The sequence below is a fragment of the Nuphar pumila genome, chromosome 11, assembly GCF_984573655.1.
Source record: "Nuphar pumila chromosome 11, dmNupPumi1.hap1.1, whole genome shotgun sequence".
Taxonomy (NCBI): domain Eukaryota; kingdom Viridiplantae; phylum Streptophyta; class Magnoliopsida; order Nymphaeales; family Nymphaeaceae; genus Nuphar; species Nuphar pumila.
Genome location: NC_143259.1, coordinates 8,940,130 through 8,959,229, shown reverse-complemented (window position 1 = coordinate 8,959,229; position 19,100 = coordinate 8,940,130). Strand labels below are relative to the sequence as shown.

Sequence of the window (19,100 nt, the reverse complement as noted above, 5' to 3'; positions counted from 1 at the left end):
GAATATCAGTTGGCGGACTTCTTCACTAAAGCCCTTCCTGCTCCTCGTTTCATGTTTTTCCTTGGCAAACTTTCGGTCATCTCCTCGTAAAGTTTGAGGGGGGAGAGGGGGGGTTAAAATATATGTATCAATACATACATATATATGTGCATTTTTCCTAGAACACCATATTACTCGATAGGGGTATTATGGTCATTTCACACAGTACCCGATAGGGGTACTTGTTTTTTCCTCTTTTTTATTTTTATCATTTTTTGTATTTATTTTATTTTTCTTCTTTTTTTATTCTTTCTTTAAGCCACTTAAGGGGTCCCACCATTGAGTCGTTGGGGGCCCCCAACGACTCCATGGGAGCCCCTTTTTGGCACACCTTTTGAGGCCATGTGGCCTCCCTTTCTCTCATTTTCTTCTTGTAAAAATAGGGGTGAACCCCTTTGTAATTCTTATGCTTGAGAGCTCTCTCTCTTTTCAATAAAGACACTTCTATATTTTTGCCTATCTCAAGACTTGTGTGTGTTGTCCCTTTGTGGACTTGGTTATCGTCTCTTTTGTTTGTCCATTGTAGGACATTGCAAGTGCTTATAGCACTTTTGTATTTCCGCATATCTCATTACAGTTGTGAGTGTGCTCTTTGTGGCTCAATTTTGTGCATATCCATTTGGAATTTGTATTGGTGGACATTTGTGTTTTGAAGATTCATTTTGTGACATGGTATCAGAGCTTGTGTGATCGTGTATTGCTCTTTTTGGTGTTTGACATTCAAGTGAAAGCCTTCTTGGAAGATTTACTTAGCCCCTTTGGCTCACACTACTCAAAGAAGTTCGTAGTGTGTGCTCGTAGGATCAAGTGTTTGTGGTGATCAGGTGATCGTGCTCATTCTCCTTCTCTTCTCTCTCTATCTCACTCTGGTATATTCTCTTTTGTAATCATGATTAAAAAAGAAAGTGTCACTGTCATGCCTATCAAATTTAATGATATCAACTACATTATGTGGGCTTCTATTATGAAGCATCACATATGAGGCAAGGGATTGTGGGGTTAGTTGATGGGTCTAATTCGAAACCTAAACTAATCCTCACTAAAAAATAGAAAAAAAAGTAGTAGCTCTTTTAGATGGTGAGAGAACCAAAGCTAAATCTAAATAAGAAAAGAAATAGAAATAGTAGAGAACAGGACATGTCAAGATAATGTCTTGGCTCATTAATAGTGTTAATATTAAGAAATACTCTAGCCTTGCCAAGTTTGAGCATGCTGACAATAAGTGAAAATATTTTAAGAAGATATGTTCTTTTAGGATACTGCACATGTGTGCAATTTGTAAGATGAGGTTCATATGACTCAAGGAAGCAAAAGTATTAGAGTATTACAATGAATTATCGGGACTTTGGGAAGAACCGACTATTCTTGAACCTAAGTGACATCGCCCTCAAGATATTGAGCATGGTGCACTTTTTATCAATTCATAAATGGACTAAGACCTGAATTTGAGTTCATTAAGTCGGCTCTTTTACATAGAGGTAAGGTTCTTTCTATTGTTGATACTATAGAGGAGTTAAGCATGGAGGAAAATAGGATGAAAAAACATTCAACCAAAAATGAAGAAGAATCCGTTTTGGCCATGTTTAGGTCGGGTAACTATACCCGTTCTTACAAATCACCTTATTGGAAACAAGGTAACGAACATGATAAACCTTATTGGATGCAAAGCAATGATTATGACAAAAGAAAAATTACTTGTCATTGTTGCTATGAACCAGGACATATTAGGCCTATATGTCCTAGACTAAGAAGAAGAGAATACAACAAAGTGGCTATGGTTGAGGCATCTCAAGAGACGGACAACATAAGAGCAACTAAGGACAACTCGTCTCAAAATACATCCATTGGCATTGCTAAGTCCTTGCCACAATTAGTAGAAACCCTTCAACCTCTTCTCAAATGAGCATATTCTACAATGGGAGTTGTGGTTTCATCCTTCTCCAACCCTAGTAAATTTCATTGGCTCCTTGATTTTGGTGCATCATTTCACATGACCCCAAACGTTGATATCTTAGCCGAATATCATACTAACTCAAGTGTGTCTAATGTTTTCACCGCCGAAGGCACATCTCTTGAAATTAAAGGAATATAGAATTTTGAAAAGGATTTCCAAAACTCAAAAAAAAAATCAATTCCAATATTCATATTCCCAAATTGAATTTAAACTTCTTATCTGTATCTGAAATAACGAACCATAGTTGTGATATATCCTTCTCATCAAATAGTTGTTGGGTGCAAGATCGCCAATTAGGGAAACTGATTGGGCAAGGTCATAGAAAAGAAGATCTCTACTACATGGACTTTTTGAAGATACCCAAGAATACTATTTGTTGCAATGTCCAAAAGTTAGATTTAGACTTATGACACAGAAGATTAGGACATCCTCATGTATCTAACGTTCCACATTTTCCAAAATTGGAAAAAATTTGTAACACTAATGAATTTACTTATGATGATTGTACTCTTGGAAAAATTAATAAATTACCTTTTTATAAAACTTTTGTCTCTACTAGACCACTTGAGTTAGTTCAGATGTTTGGGGTCCAACGCTAATTACTTTAAAAGGTGGATATGCATATTATGTAATTTTTTTGGATGACTTCTTTAAATATACTTGGGTATACCTTCTTAAACATAAATATGAAGTTTTCTTACATTTTAAAAATTTTCATAACTTAGTAAAGAATAGGTTTGGCAACAATATCTCTATTTTTCATTCCGACTCAGGGAGAGAATTTTTATCGAAAGAATTTAAAGAATACCTCAATTTACATGATAGTACTCATCAAAGATCTTGCCCACACACCACAACAAAATGGTCTTGTTGAAAGGAAAGATAGGCACATTGTAATTATCTGCTTAAAATTTTTTTGGGTAAAGCAACTTTAACTCCGATGCTTCATCCTCATCTTTACAAAATATCTCTCCTATTGAGAAACTTTTTAAGCTTACTCCTAACTATTCTAGATTGAGACTTTTTTATTGCAAATGTTTTGTTTTAACCAACAAAAATGCTAAATTTTCACCTAGGGCTATTTCTTGTGTTTTTTTTTAGATGTTATGATCCAAAAATGATTAGTTATATGTTTCTAGAAATATGGCTTTTCTAGAAAAGGAACTTCTTTGATAGTGAAAAATATAAGGAAGTAATTGAGTACTTTTTGCTTGACTTTGTTTGTAAGCATGATGATTGTGAGCTTGATATTGATAATGATAATGTTGTTATAAGTGAAGTGCAATCTCATAATGAAGAGCAATCCCATGAGTGACAAAAACAACCTACAATATTCCAGATGTAGTGACCCTAAACAACACGAAGTGCAATCAAGAAAGTCATTTAGAACCTTTAAGCCACCCGAAATATTTGTGTCCTAAGACTCTTTTTCATCCAAATACAAGGCATGACCATGTTAATATATATATATATATATATATATATATATATATATATATATATATATGCGTGTGTGTGTGTGTATTATTCTTTATGTATTTATATCAAAATACTTGATAGGGGTATTTTGGTAATTTCACTACTCATTTATTTTTTCTTAGGTTTTTTCCTTTTTCATCTTTTGTATTCTTTTTTCTTTTTTCTTTTTTATGTAATTGGGACCATTGGGGGGGGCACCAATATAGTCGTTGGGACGGTCATTAATATGATCATTGGGGCTCCCCAACGACTATATTGGGAGCCCCAATGGCCCCCTCTTAGTTGTTTTTTCTCTCTATAAATTGAGGGGCTCTCCCTTCTTGTAAGTGTGGCTTGTACTCATCTTTTTACCTCTCAATAATATCTCTTTTGCCTTTTTGGCATTCCCCTTTAGTGGGTTTGTGTATTGTGAACATTATGTACTTGTTATCTTGTTATTTGCATTTTCGTATTGTCCAATACATGGTATCAAAGCCAATTGGGTTACGTGTGATCTTGGAAGTATTTTTCTAAATTCTTTCTCAACTCTACCTCTCTTTGCCATCATGGAGCACGACACAAGCGTTGAACTTTCTTTCAAGCTCAACGGATCAAATTATTTGATGTGGGCGTCGACTATGGAGAATCGCCTTCATGGAAAAAAGCTATAGGGCTTCATGACGGGGACTACTCTAGAACCAACATTAAAGCTCACCAAGATTGAAGGTGGCGTCAAAAGGCTCTTGATGGTGAAGATCGCATTAAAGCAATCAATGAGCATCAAACTAAGGTAGAAGATTGAAAAAGTAACCACGCCAAAATTTTGGCATGGTTCATAAACAATGTTGACATAAAAATTTGTGCCAACATTTTAGAAGAGCCAATGAAGCTTGTTTCTTTCTCAAGGGCATGTATACCCAAAAAGATTTAGCTAGACAATTATTTTGTCAAGAAAAAATTTGATCTACTAAACAAGGGGACATGAGTGTCCGAGATTACTTTAGTGCTTTGTCTCTCCTTTGGGATGAACTTGCTCTTCTTGAGCCCAAATGGGTGGCTTCGGAAGATGTTGAATTAAGAAGAGAACAAGTTGAGAAAGAACATTTCTTTCAATTTCTCCACGATCTTAGACCGGAATTTGAAGGGCATCCCTTCTTCATAGAAGCAAGGCCTTACCTATTGAAGATGCCCTGGACGAAGTGTACTAAGAGGAAACTCGTCTTAGCATGACTCATAAAAGTGATGAAATTTTGGTTGTCACTAGGTCGGGATCCAATGTTAAGCCTTATAGGCTTCCCCACTTTGCCAAAAATAATGGTTTTAGAAAGGGTGTCATTTGTCACTTTTGTAATGAATCGGGTCATATCAAACCGGTTTGTCCTAAGCTCAAAGGAAAAGTGGTTGTGGTTGGTGAAAATGTCCAAAATAAAGAAGTGAGCAACAATGGAGGAGACATTAAAGACACTCTAAATCAAATTTCAGAGGCACTTCAACATCTTCTTAAGTGTTCCTCTACTTCGAGAGCCGCTATAGCAACCTCTTCATCTCCTCCAGGTATGTGGATTTTGAACTTCGGTGCTTCTTTTCACATGACACCTCATAAACACACCCTTTTTAATGTTCATTCCATTCCCATAACATCGTATGTTTCAACGGCCGATGAAACTTCTTTGAAAATTAAAAACATTGGTATACTTGATTTAAAACATTCTCAAAATTTCTTTGTTCCAAAAGTAAGGGTAGTTCCAAAAATCAATTCAAACTTATTTTCTTTTTCTCAAATTACCGATCAAGGATGCCAAGTCTCTTTCTCACCCAAGGATTGCACCGTGCAGGATCTCCAGTCAGGGAAGCTGATTGGGCAACGTCATAGGAGAGGTGATCTGTATTTCATGGATTTTTTGACACTACCACCCAAGTCATTTTGTAATTTTGTAAATGTCAAAAGTATAGATGTTTGGCACAAGAGACTTGGCCATCCGAATTTTTTAAAGATGTCTCTCTTCTTCTTTTTTTGGAAATTCTTGTAATGAAAAAGTTATGACTTGTAAAGATTGCATCTTTGGTAAATCAAAAGCCACTCCTTTTCCTCAAAGAAGCTTTGTCTCTACACGACCGTTTAAATTAGTTTATTCTGATGTTTGGGCACCTTCTCCTATCATGTCTAAGGGAGGTTTCTCATATTATGCAATCTTTGTGGACGATTTCACTAGATACATATGGATTTTCTTTCTAAGTAGAAAATCTGAAGTGTTTTCCATCTTTAAAGATTTTCATGCAATGATCAAAAATCAATTTCTAGGTAATTTGTCTATTCTAAGATCTGATTCCGGAGGAGAATATATGTCAAATGAATTTCAAACTTATTTGCGAAAAAATGAAGTTTATCATCAAAGATCTTGTCCTAGTACACCGCAACAAAACGGTCTTGAGAAAAGAAAACATAGGCATATTATGGAAAGAACTAGAACCCTTCTAATTTCTAAAAATATTCCAAAATCCTTTTGGGCCGAAGCCGTTTAACTTCAACATATCTTATTAATAGAACTCCGTCATCTTTAAAAAATGTTTCTCCTTTTGAAAAACTTTATAATATGTCTTCGGATTTCAAAAGGCTAAGATTTTTTTGTTGTAAATGTATACTTACTCACAAAAATGATAAGCTTTCATCGAAGGCTATTGAATGTGTTTTCTTAGGATATGGTGAAAAACAAAAGGGATACCGATGTTTTGATATATCAAATAATAAACTTTATATCTCAAAAGATGTTATTTTCCTTGAAGAAGAAGATGGTTTTGCAAATAATGAACCAAAAGAAAATAATGATTACTCTTTCTTATTTGATTTACTACCCCGACAAGATGAATCAATTGAGAATATTGAACCTCTCAATGAAGTTGAAAATCAAATTGATCAAATTTTTGACAATGAAAGAAATGAATCTCATGAAAATATAGATGAGCATATAACAAATAATACTCAAGTTTATAAAGTGAAAATAATCATCCATGTGCTTTTGATAAATTTTCTCAAAACATGTCTTTAGAAGAATCATCTCAAAGAAGGTCAAACCGTATTTCTAAAGCACCAAATAGATTTGTGTCTTATGAGTCTTTTTCACCACATTTTCAAACTTGTCTATTAGCCATTCACTCCTTTTATGAACCATCTCATTACAATGATGCTAAACAATATGCACATTGGAATGAAACCATGAAACATGAACTTAATGCTCTCAAGAAGACCCAAACTTGGGAAATTGTGGATCCTCCTTAAGAAAATAAACCCATAGGATGTAGATAGGTTTTTAAGGTAAAAACAAAAGTGATGGATCTTTAGAAAGATATAAAGTTAGATTGGTAGCTAAAGGATACGCACAAGAGTATGGGATAGATTATAATGAGACGTTTGTTCCGGTTGCTAGAATGACAAGTGTTCAAGCTCTTATTGCAATTGCTTCTAACAAAAAATGACATATTTATCAACTTGATGTTAAAAATGTTTTTTTAAATAAAGATATTAGTGAAGAGGTTTATATGGATCCTCCTCTTGGTATGAATTTAAATGGAAAAGTTTTGAAACTTAAGAAAACATTGTATGATCTTAAACAAGCTCCCAAGGCTTGGTACGACAAGTTTAGTAATGTACTAATTAACTTGGGTTTTGTTTCTTGTTATAATGACACTGCTCTATTTGTTAAGAAAACAGGTGATTCTATTGTAATTCTGCGCCTTTATGTTGATGATGTGATCATCACAGGAAGTGACAAAGAGAGAGTAAATGACATTATATCTATGTTAAAGAAAATTTTTTATATGACTGACTTGGGTTTTCTGAGATACTTTCTAGGTATTAAGGTGGACTATTCGCAGCGAGGATATATTTTGTCCCAAATGAAGCAGGCAGCAGACATTTCTGCTAAGTCAAGGATTTCTGATGATAAGAAAGTAGAAACTCCTAAAGTTATAAATGCCAAATTAAGACTAAGAGATGGTGCTCTACTTGATGAACCTACTCCGTATCGACAATTAATTGGATCACTTACTTGTCTATAACCCGACCGGATATTGCTCACGTTGTTCATTCTGTAAGCCAGTTTCAGCATGCCCCTGCGACAATTCATATGGCCGTTGTCATGAGAATTGTGCGATATATCAAGAATACTATCTCTAAGAAACTTTTCTTATCCTCCTCTTCCTCTTTTGATTTGACTGCTTATACTGATGCAGATTGGGAGGTAATCCCAATTATCGAATCTCAAACACTGGGTTTTGTATTTTCTTAGGAGACTCGCTTATCTCTTGAACGTGCAAGAAGCAACAAAAAGTATCTTTGTCGCCAACTGGAGCTGAATATTGTGTCATGACGACTACAACCATGGAGATTATATGGCTTAGAAGTCTTCTCGGTGATAAGGGGGTCATCATCTCAACTTCTTCTAGGATCTGCAGTGACAACAAGAGTGTGATCAACATTGCAAGCAATCATACTTTCCATTAGCGCACCAAGCATATTGAAATGGACTGTCATTATGTTCGAGATGAATACCTCATGAGAACTATTATATTACCTTTTGATGAATCAGAACATCAGTTTGTTGACTTCTTCACCAAGGCGCTTCAGACTCCTCGCTTCTTGTTTCTCCTTAGCAAACTTTCGATTTTCTTCCCATAAAGTTTGAGGGGTGTTTATATATATATATATATATATATTATGTATTTATATCAAAATACTTGATAGGGGTATTATTTCACTACCCATTTATTTTTCTTAGGTTTTTCCCTTTTTTGTATTCTTTTTTCTTTTTTATTTTTATGTAATTAGGACCATTGGGGTCCCCAACAGTCATTAATATGACCGTTGGGGCTCCCCAATGACTATATTGGGAGCCCCAATGACCCCCTCTTAGTTACTTTTTCTCTTTATAAATTGAGGGGCTCTCCCCTCTTGTAAGTGTGGCTTGCACTCATCTTTTTACCTCTCAATAATATCTCTTTTGCCTTTTTGGCATTCCCCTTTAGTGGGTTTGTGTATTGTGCACATTATGTGCTTGTAATTATTGGCTCTTTGTTAAACTCTTCTAAGAGTTATCTTGTTATTTGCATTTCCGTATTGTTCATTACAATCCATTTCTATGTTGAACCCTCGACCTATGCCCAAGCCTGAGGCCTCTCCAAGTGGGAAGAGGCCATGAGGATAGAGTTAGATGCCTTAGAGAAGAAAGACAACACTTTGTCACTCCAAGATATTCTATAGAACAAGAAACATATAGATTGTATATGGGTATACAAGGTAAAAAAACAAGAGTGATGGGACTCTAGAAAGATAAAAAGTCAGATTAGTTGCTAACGGTTATTCCTAAGAATATGGCATTGACTATGAGAATCGTTGCTCCTATCGCTAGGATGACCACAGTTAGGACCAGAGTTACTGGAAGTGCCTAGGTATATAGGGAAGCACGCTTCCCCGATACGCGCTTCGGAAGCGCGAAATGTTGCGCTTCCGAAACGCGTGGGGAAGCGCTCCCCTTTTTTGGGAAGCACGTTTTTCTTTTATGGGAAGCGTGTTTCCCTTTTATGAGAAATGTGCTTCCCATTTATGGGAAGCACGCTTTCCCCACGCTTCCCCATTTTTTTCATTTTTTTCGCTTTCCCCTCGCTTTCGGTTCATAATTTTCTTCTAAGTGGTCCCCCGCTTCCCCGCTTCCTAAATTTTTGAAAGTGCCTCACTTCCCGCTCTCGCATCCCCGCTTCCTAAATTTTTGAAAGTGCCTCACTTCCCGCTCTCGCTTCCCGCTTCCGCTTCCTCGACTGGTAACTCTGGTTAGGACACTAGTAGATGTAGCTTCTATTAAGAACTGATCCATATACCAGATGGATGTCAAGAATGCTTTCCTTAATGAAAATTTAGAAGTTTAAATGGAGGCACCTCTCGGCATTACTATTATCAAGGAAAAAACTTTTCGTTTATATAAAGCACTTTATGGTCTAAAATAAGACCCAAAAGCATGGTATGATAGATTTAGTAAAGTTATGCTTGTATGATAGATTTAGTATTGTTGTTCTCTTGTATATGGATGGCATGATCATCACCGGGGAAAATAGACAGGGAGTTGCTCATATAAAAAATTTTGCTTAAAAATAATTTTGAAATGACATATTTAGTTTTTTAAAATACTTTCTAGAGATTGAAGTTGCTTATTCCCATAGAGGGTATTTGTTGTCTCAGTCTAAGTTGGCTTCTCATGTTGTTTTCAAGTCTGAAATTACCGATGAGCAGAGAGTAGATATTCCGAAGAACATAAATGTCAAAATGTGAATAGATGAAGGAGAACCTCATGAACGAAGTGTTCTTCGGATGTGTAGGGTTCCGCTCATGTTATATCAAAAGGTGGTTATTCGTACTATGTTATATTTATAAATTATTTTAATAGACATACTTGGATTTACTTTCTAAAATTCAAATCCAAAGTTTTTTCATGTTCTAAAAACTTTCATAATCTAGTAAAAAAATCAATTTAAAACAAACATTAAAGTCTTTCGCTCCGACTCTTGGGGAGAGTTTCTTTCAAATGAATTTCAATTATATCTAAAAAATCATGGAATTGTGCATCAAAAATCATGCACTAAGACACCTCAACAAAATAGGATTTCTGAAAGAAAACATCGTCACATCATTGAAACTATTAGAACCCTACTTATTTCAAAAGAAATTCCAAAGCAATTTTTGGCTGAAGTTACCCTAATTGCAGTATATCAAATAAATAGAATGCCTTCTCAAACTTTGAAAAACAAGTCTCCTATTGAAAAACTCTTTATTAAAAAGGCTAAGGGTATTTGGATGTAAATGCTTCGTGCTTCTTGAAAAATATAACAAACTCTCTCCTAAAGCCATAAAATGTTTCTTTCTTGGTTATGTTGATAATAAAAAAGGATATCGATGTTATGATAAAACAAATGATAAACTCTATGTTTCTAGAAATGTTACCTTTTTAGAAAATGACAATGGATTTTTTTTTGAAGTTCCTAAGGAAGAATTCGAGTATGCTTTCTTATTTGATTTGTTACCCAATAAAGGTATTAGTAATGATATTAAAACCTTCAAGTCTATTAATGACTCAAGTAGCGAACCATCTCAAGATCTTCTTCAATACTCTAGACAAAATATTGGGGAGCATCCATGTGCCCTTTGACAGATATAATCAACTAACAAATACTGAAGAAACTAGTGTTAGAAGGTCAGAACGAACACATAGGCCTCCAAGTAGGTTTGTCTCATACGAATCCTTCTTACCAAACTACAGGGGCATGTCTTCTAGCCATTCATTCCTATCATGAACCATCCAACTATAACGAGGCCAAAAATATAAATGAATAGGTTGAAGCCATGAAAATTGAATTAGATGCATTACACAAGGCTCACACTTGGGCAATTCAACATCTTTCTATCAGAAAGAAGACAATAGGGTGTAAATGGGTGTTTAAAATTAAAACAAAAAGTGACGAGTCTCTTGAGAGATATAAAGCAAGACTTGTTGCAAAAGGGTATTCTTAAGAATATGGTAAAGATTATGAAGAGACATTTGCCCCAGTAGCTCGTATAACTAGAGTTAGAACTCTAATTGCTATAGAGTCCATTCGAAAATGATCGATATATCAGTTAAATGTTAAAAATGCATTCTTGAATGAAAACTTAAATAAAGAAGTATACATGGATCCTCCCCCTGGTCTGTCTATTGAAAAAGGCATGGTCCTTCCGCTTCAAAAAGCCCTATATGGGCTTAAACAAGCTCCTAAAGCATTGTATGATTGGTTCAGTGGTACGATATTAAAACTTGGATTTAAATCTTATTACATTAACACTGCTCTTTTTGTGAGATCTACAGGTACCTCATTAATCATTCTTCTTTTGTATGTTGATGATATGATCATCGCAGGGAATGATCAAAAGGAAACTGAAGATATTAAAATTTTGCTTAAAAAATCCTTTGATATGACTGATCTTGCTTTTTTGAGATACTTTTTAGGAATTGAAGTAGCCTACTCAACAAGATGATACATTTTATCTCAAATCAAGTTTCCAGCTGATATTGTTGAGCGTTCAGGAATCACTAACACAAAATATGTTGGTACTCCTGAAGTAATAAATGTGAAAATGCGAGCTGAAGATGGAGTATTATTAGATGATCCAACCCCTAATCGACAACTTATTGGATCGTTGATATACCTGTCCATTACAAGGCCAGATATTGCGCATGTTGTATATTCTGCAAGTCAATTTCAACATGCGCCCAGAACCGTCCACATGAGTGCAGTATTAAGAATAGTTCGATACATCAAGAAAACTATATCTAAAAGACTATTCTTATCTTCTTACTCATCCTTAAGTCTTATTTCTTACACTGATTCTGACTGGAGAGGAGATCCTAATAATCGGCACTCAACTACTGGCTTTTGTGTGTTTTTAGGTGATTCTCTCATTTCTTGGTGATGCAAAAAATAACAGAAAGTGTCTTTATCCTCTACGGAAGCTGAGTACAGGGCAATGGCTACCACAACCACTGAAGTTGTGTGGATGAGAGCATTATTTTCTGATATGGGTGTCGATGTCTCAGAACCTTTAAAGCTATGTTGTGATAATAAAAGTGTCATGTATATAGCCAACAATCACACATTTCACGAGCGAACAAAACACATTGAGATGGATTGTCACTATGTTCGCAAAGAATATTTGAAAAGAACTATTACATTGCCATATGTCCAGTCAGAATTTCATATTGCAGACTTCTTCACCAAAGCTCTTCCACTGCTTCAATTTTTGTTTCTTAACAAACTTTCGGTGATTTCCCCATAAGTTTGAGGAGTCTTAAAAATAAAATTGTATTCAAATACTCGATAAGGGTATTTTTGTCTTTTATCATATAGTACAGTCCACTAGGGAGTGAAATATAATTTAGCATTGTAATAAATAACCTGCCCAACAGTCATATTATGATTGTTGGGCACAACAGTTAAAATATAATTGTTGGGAGGCAGTCCAAAGAGCTGGACTGCCTCCCATGTGCTGGAGTGAAGCTCTATAAATAGAGTCTCACTCCCTTGTTATTCCTCAATGCTCTTAGAAGCATTTGAGGGTTTTCTCAAGAGTTTTTTCCCATCTTATAGGCTTGTATGCCTCTTGTGTTGTTTGTTATTTTTATCTCTTTTGAGATTGTATTTGGACCATTAGTGACCAAGCTTAAGTGAGTTTATTAAAGCCCTTTATTGGCATTGTGTTTGTTTCACTATTGTTTCATTGTACCTTGTTTCATTATATGACTCCCTATAAACAACTTATCGAAGTACTCTCTTACCTCTCCATTACTAGACCCAGCATAGCACATGTACACAACTATTCAATTTCAACATGCTTCGACTTTTGTTCATAAGGAAGTCATTTTACGAATTATTAGATATATTAAAACTTTCATTTCTAGAGGGTTTTTTCGTCTTCTTCATCCGTATTAAATTTATTTGCTTATATTAATGCTGACTGAAAGGGATTCCAAACACCGACACTCAACCATGGGTTTTTGTGTGTTTTTAGGTGACTCTGATGTGTTTTTAGGTGACTCTGATTTCATGGAGATGCAAGAAGTAATAAAAGGTCTTTTTTTCATACACGAAAGTTGAGTACCGAGTCATGGTTACTACCATAATGGCATTAGTTTGGCTAAGGCGACTGATGGCAGATATATGCATTCAAATAGCAGGTGCTTAAAAAATGTGTTGTGACAACAAAAGTGCAATTTACATTGTCAGCAACCATACGTTTCAGGAGCGCACCAAACATATCGAGATGGATTGTCACTATATAAGAGAGAAGTACCTACATGGCAACATTGATTTATTGTATGTTAGAATAGAGTAACAATTGGCAGACTTCCTCACCAAGTCTCTCTCTGCTCCAAGATTGATTACACTTCCTTTTAGGAAAACTTTTGATTGTTATAGCGTAAGTTTGAAGGAGAGTATTAGAATGTAATGTACATATATACATATATACTTATATATATATATATATATATATATATATTATATGTATTGTATTTTAACTTTTTATTCCTTTTCTTTTTCTTTTTCTTTTTCATTCTTACTTTTTCCCTTTTGGGGCTTGGTCAACCACTGGTTGACTAGCCGTTGGGACTAGTCCAACGGCTAGATTCTAGCCATTGAACTAGCTCCAATAACTACAATGGGCTCTCTTTTGTGCCCATTTTAGCCCTCATGTGTGTATATAAAGGGGGTAAATCCCCTCATTCTAGTAATGCTTTTACAAGCATATTTGAAAGTTCAATAAAATATTATTTTATATTTGAGTCTTCTTTATGTGTGCTCATTATGGATGTTGTGAGTGTGTTCTTTGTGGCTCACTTTTGTGCATATCCATTTGGAATTTGTATTGGTGAACATTTGTGTTTTGAAGACTCTCATTTTGTGACACAAATACCCTCTGAATGGAGGACCTTAGTTGTCATAGGCGCTAGGCGGAGCCTACGCGGTGAGCTCCTCAAAAGGCCTAAGCCTAAGCGGTACCCAAAATAAAAAAAAATTAAAAAACATAATAAGAAACATGTATACAACATAAAATCGATCTATAATAAGCAATAGACAAATAATATGGCATTGAACACCATAAAACCATTATATTACATAACCTTAACCTACTCAAATAAATTAATAACTGAATAAACAAACCATACAACTAACAATGTGAATGATAATACACAAAAAATAAAATCATGTATACAAAAAAATTAACAACAATAGACATAATACAAACAATAGACAAATAATATCTTCTTCTTATCAACAATAGACACAATACAAGCAATAAACAAATAAATATCTTCTCTTTCTTCTTTTTCTTCTCCTCGAAGAAGAAAACAAATGATATGTCTTCAAAACAAAAAAAAACTTCAAAAAAAAAACCTAGGCTTTAAAAAAATCCTAGGCGGTGACAGCCTGGGCGGCAATATAGGGCCCCACTGCCCAGACCTGGCCGCCCAGGCGGTGGGGCTGTGCCTAGGCACTACCTTTTACAACTAAGTGGAAGACACAGACTAGTTCGTGGTGATTCTTTTACCAAGGCTATCATCTTTAAATCTCATATAACACTAATTGATCACATAGAAAGCAAGTAATGGACTTCCACGTCATTTGCAGGACCAAATAACTGAAGAATAAAGACTTGCATGACTAAAGATAGGCTACTAGCCCATGACTAGAAATGAATGGAAGGAAACCTGACAGTCAAAATCTGAAGGTTATAAACAAAATGTTCCAATGGACAGTTCTAGAAACTTGACTCAGGGAAAAAGCTTATCAAGAAATTATTATATACCTCAATTGCTTCACCAAACATCTGAATAAGACGGTCAAAAACACTTGTCTTCTCAGCTTCAAATGATTTCCAGTGGAGAAGACATTTATATATAGTGAAGGCTGAAACAGGTTTTCCTTGACTGAAATCAATATTCTGATGCACACACTTGATTAAAGCATCCACATTCTCCTGTTAACAAAGGATCTGATTGGTTAGAAAGAGCAACCACTAGCTATGCACATGAAAATTGAAGTACTTATTCAAACTCTTCTGTGTTTTGGCACACAATGAACATACATGCTGCCTGTCAAGAATGGACTTCCTCAATTTGCTGTCAGATTGTGCAAGCACCTTGTTGGTAGGGGGTGTGCTCTGTGGTTCCTGCAGCAGAAGCAACATTGTGGGTAGACTCCACAAAGATGCCCAAATAACAGTGTACCACATTAATGAACATTAGATCTTACGTTATTAGTTTTTGCATCTTCAGTCTCATGGTGTCCATTCTCCAAAATCTGCAAGGAAGAACTCAAAGACCACATACTTAAAGACACCTGTAAAAAGAAAAATTACATTTTTTCTAGTTTAATATTTCAAAAGGAATGTACCTTAGGTGATGGAATTGCTAAATGCTCTGACATGCGCTTTGCAGGTGAATTTAACAAGCTTTGCTGTCGAAGAATTTGATCCTCAGATTCCATGTTAGAAAGTTTCTCTTCCAGACTGTGACAAGAAATAAGCATGCACAAGAAGTAAGCATCTAAACCACACACACACACACACACACACACACACACAAGAAATAAGCATGTAAACCCCACACACACACCTTTGAACAGTAAACTTCAATTGAATTATCTTGGATTCTGCTTCCTCAGCCATCTTCTTCCTTTCTTCACTAAGTTTGTGTGTTTCTTCAAATTTTCTCTCAGCTTCATCGACCTTCTTCTCTAGAGAATTCACCAAGACCTGAAACAACAATCCCAAGATATTATCCGAATCAGGAAATGTAAAAAAACTCAAAGGAGATACACAGCACAAAGAAGCAAACCGCTGAGCTTAAACAAAAAGTGTAATAGAAACTGGTGTTGGGACATACCCTGAGTTTTTCATTTTCAGAAGTAAGTTTCTCCACAACTGCCATATCGATAACTGGAACCTCCTTTATGACCGGAGCCTGCTCAGATAGCTTTTTCGCAGCCTCGCGTTCCTTCAACAACACTGCTTTAGTTTCTTTGACTTGAAGTTGCATATCTTGTAATGCAGCTTGCAATTTAGCTGTTTCCTGTGCCTTGGCTTCCTCCACATCAGCCTGAGATAATGAATGCATAAGAAACCAAATTGCAGGAAGAAGGGAAAGGTACCAAAAATAAACAATCATATTACTTTACCATCAACGATGATCACTAGAGAAAGGTGAAAGTCAAAAAAAGGAATATTAGCACGGACACATATAAGTGCAAAAGAAAAAAACTAAGGAGCAAACATGGTCTAGAGACTAGAAACTTACTTGGCCACAAGATATCACAAAAAGCATCATACTTATAGTAAAATTCAAATAAAAATTGGCCAAAAGGTAGAGGTCAATAACCGCTTTAGGCATCCAATGATTAGAAATTAAAAGCAAACTTGTATTCTCATTCGCTCAAATACACAAGGCATTTTGTGCATCAACTTAACTATGATGAGCACTTGTCATCATGACATGCCGAAACAACAAATAACAGTTTATGAGTTCTGGCCAAATACGGAGCTCAGCTTGATAGGTTCTCAACCTATTGGCTCCTGCCACTGACTTGTATTTGGTGACTCCTGGTCACCTCTCTATTGCTTATTTTCCGATTAATGAATTTATTTTCTTTCTTCTCAAAAAGAAAACAGTTTATGCATTGAATATCCAATAAACAAAACTAACTAAAGAAACTTCAACGGCCCAAAAATGTCAAAGCCTCAAAGGAAACTAACCTATGTCACATGGGTGCGGGGGTGCAGGGGGGATGCCCCTGGCGGGGGTTATAGGGGGGCAGCCCCCCCCCCCCCAAGAATTTTTTCCTTTTAAATTCCGCAGCCCATTTCATAGGGCAAATTTTAAAAAAAAAATGGACCAAAATGACCCTGGATCAGTCAACGCACCCGGTGCCGCACCCGCATCGCGTCGACGCGGATGCGGCACCCTGCTAGCCGAATCCCTGTGACTAAGCAACTAACTGTCCATTAACAAGGAAACAAAACCAACTCGAAAATCACTGGAGAAGAACGGGACAGAATAGAACCAATATAAGAATTCCATAAACACATTTCATTTCTAGTATGAAAGTGCTCCTATATAAAGATCAGTAATCCCGTTAGTTTTATGCTCTTCTATCAAAATTCTGAAGAAACACATATATATGGAGGATTACTGCCCCAGAGGCCCACAACCCAATGTGTAGTATATATTGGTTCAACTTGTTGACATTCACAAGTCCCCCCTACCAGATGAGTGGAGCCATTGCATTAATATTATTAAAATCACGCTAGAAGTTTTGTCAATTGGTGAATTAGGACATCAGTTCAAGCTCCCTTAACTAAACATCTTCCATTTTAGTATCTGCATGACAGCAAGCAAGCAGGTCATCTTGACAAGCCAAACAAGAACCTATTGCCCATCAAAATTCAAACTTTCTATGAGATCCAGTGGTCTCTCACTGATATATGCACACAACCTTCCTAGAGGGTATGATATTATATCAGGAGCCAAAACTTTGCAAAGAGAGGAAAAAGAATTTTATGAATTGCCAAACTGAATGTGTACAGAATTTACCCGCATGCGTTTCTCCAGCTGTAATCTCCATGTGAGTTCTTCAACCTGTTTTTCCAATTTGTTTTTGGCAGCTTGGAGTGCACCTGTTTCCCTTGCAGCCTGAAGTAGATAGGCCAAAAACTTTTGTAAGTAGTGGTTCAAACCAATCAAATAAAAGCATACAGAGCAATAATAATATCAAAAATCAGTCTGAATGCAGCTTCATATTTTGCAAACAGTTTTAGGACATCAAATGGGAAAATATTTAGCACCTGTTTCCCTTGCAGCCTGAAGTAGATAGGTCAAAAACTTTTGTAAGTAGTGGTTCAAACCAATCAAATAAAAGCATACAGAGCAATAATAATATCAAAAATCAGTCTGAATGCAGATTCATATTTTGCAAACAGTTTTAGGACATCAAATGGGAAAATATTTATGCAGGAAGACAAAATCTTCAGCATAACATACACAAATAATTCCAAGAAATGGTTTGTAAGTTGTGGTTCAAAGTTCAAACCAATCAAATAAAATAATACAGAGCAATAATAATATCAAAAGTCAATCTGATTGCGGCTTCAGATTTTGCAAAAAAATTTAGGACATCAAATGGGAAAATATAACATAGGTAGAAAATTCCAAGAAATGGTTTAGCATCCTTAAGCAAAACAGATCAACAACTCAATGCACCAAATTGAACAAAAAGAAAACAAGGAATATTTATGATAAACAACTGAGAAGATAAAAGATTTATTTTCATTTTTAGGACGAGTACTATCAAATTTTCGTGATCACAATGGCTTCTGATACCCAGAATAATATTCTAAAAGCAAACACCAAAAACCTCTCCATCTTCTTATAATGCAACAAAGCCAATTTTGTGTTCATGCTAAACAAATTGATACAGGGTACATCCCACAATGATCATATGAAAAACAAAACAGACAACTCACCATTTTGAGTTTCCGTAATTCTTTTCTTGCAACTCTTCCTCTCCAGACACACTGCATAGTAATTGCAGCCTTCTTCATTTTCTTATAATGCAAGGAAGCTAGATATGTACGACACTGGGCCTGGGGAGACGACCAAAAAAAACCCATCAGAAACCTCTCTCATGTTCCAGATAGGACACCTCTACATCAGACAGTTAAACATATTATCTTAATATACATTAAGGCCGAGTCAAAGTCTAAACAGAGGCCATACCTGGATGAAAATTGCAGCCTTTGTTTGTCGTCTGAAACGTAGCTCATTACGCACTGCCATGCCACGAAGTCCAGCCTGAAGAGCAATTGCAGCAGATAACATGTTCTTGTAGGCACTGACTGCAATGTGTCTGCGGACATATTTCTGGATCTTAATAGAGGCAGATTCTCTTTGCATGCTTTCATACAGCTTGCGATCAGTCCTTCCTGCAAGCAGCACAGAACAGTGATGCACATCATGTCATCAACTATATTTTGTAAAATTCGTCTCCTAGAAGGAAGAAATTAATCTTTCAGATAACT

The 19,100-nt window shown here is 35.8% G+C and overlaps 1 protein-coding gene across 1 annotated transcript in view; it reads right to left on the bottom strand.

Moving 5' to 3' along the window:
* LOC149821860 (myosin-6-like) overlaps positions 1-19,100 on the bottom strand; it is a 71,266-nt gene that overhangs the window by 15,199 nt on the left and 36,967 nt on the right. Inside the window, exons 21-29 of the mRNA XM_089981504.1 lie at positions 18,799-19,004; positions 18,546-18,665; positions 17,617-17,715; positions 15,913-16,125; positions 15,643-15,782; positions 15,422-15,536; positions 15,281-15,328; positions 15,114-15,197; positions 14,835-15,005 (exon numbers count right to left, since the gene is read on the bottom strand). Coding sequence (XP_089837630.1) covers positions 14,835-15,005; positions 15,114-15,197; positions 15,281-15,328; positions 15,422-15,536; positions 15,643-15,782; positions 15,913-16,125; positions 17,617-17,715; positions 18,546-18,665; positions 18,799-19,004 — 1,196 coding nt within the window. The remainder of the gene's footprint in view (positions 1-14,834; positions 15,006-15,113; positions 15,198-15,280; positions 15,329-15,421; positions 15,537-15,642; positions 15,783-15,912; positions 16,126-17,616; positions 17,716-18,545; positions 18,666-18,798; positions 19,005-19,100) is intronic.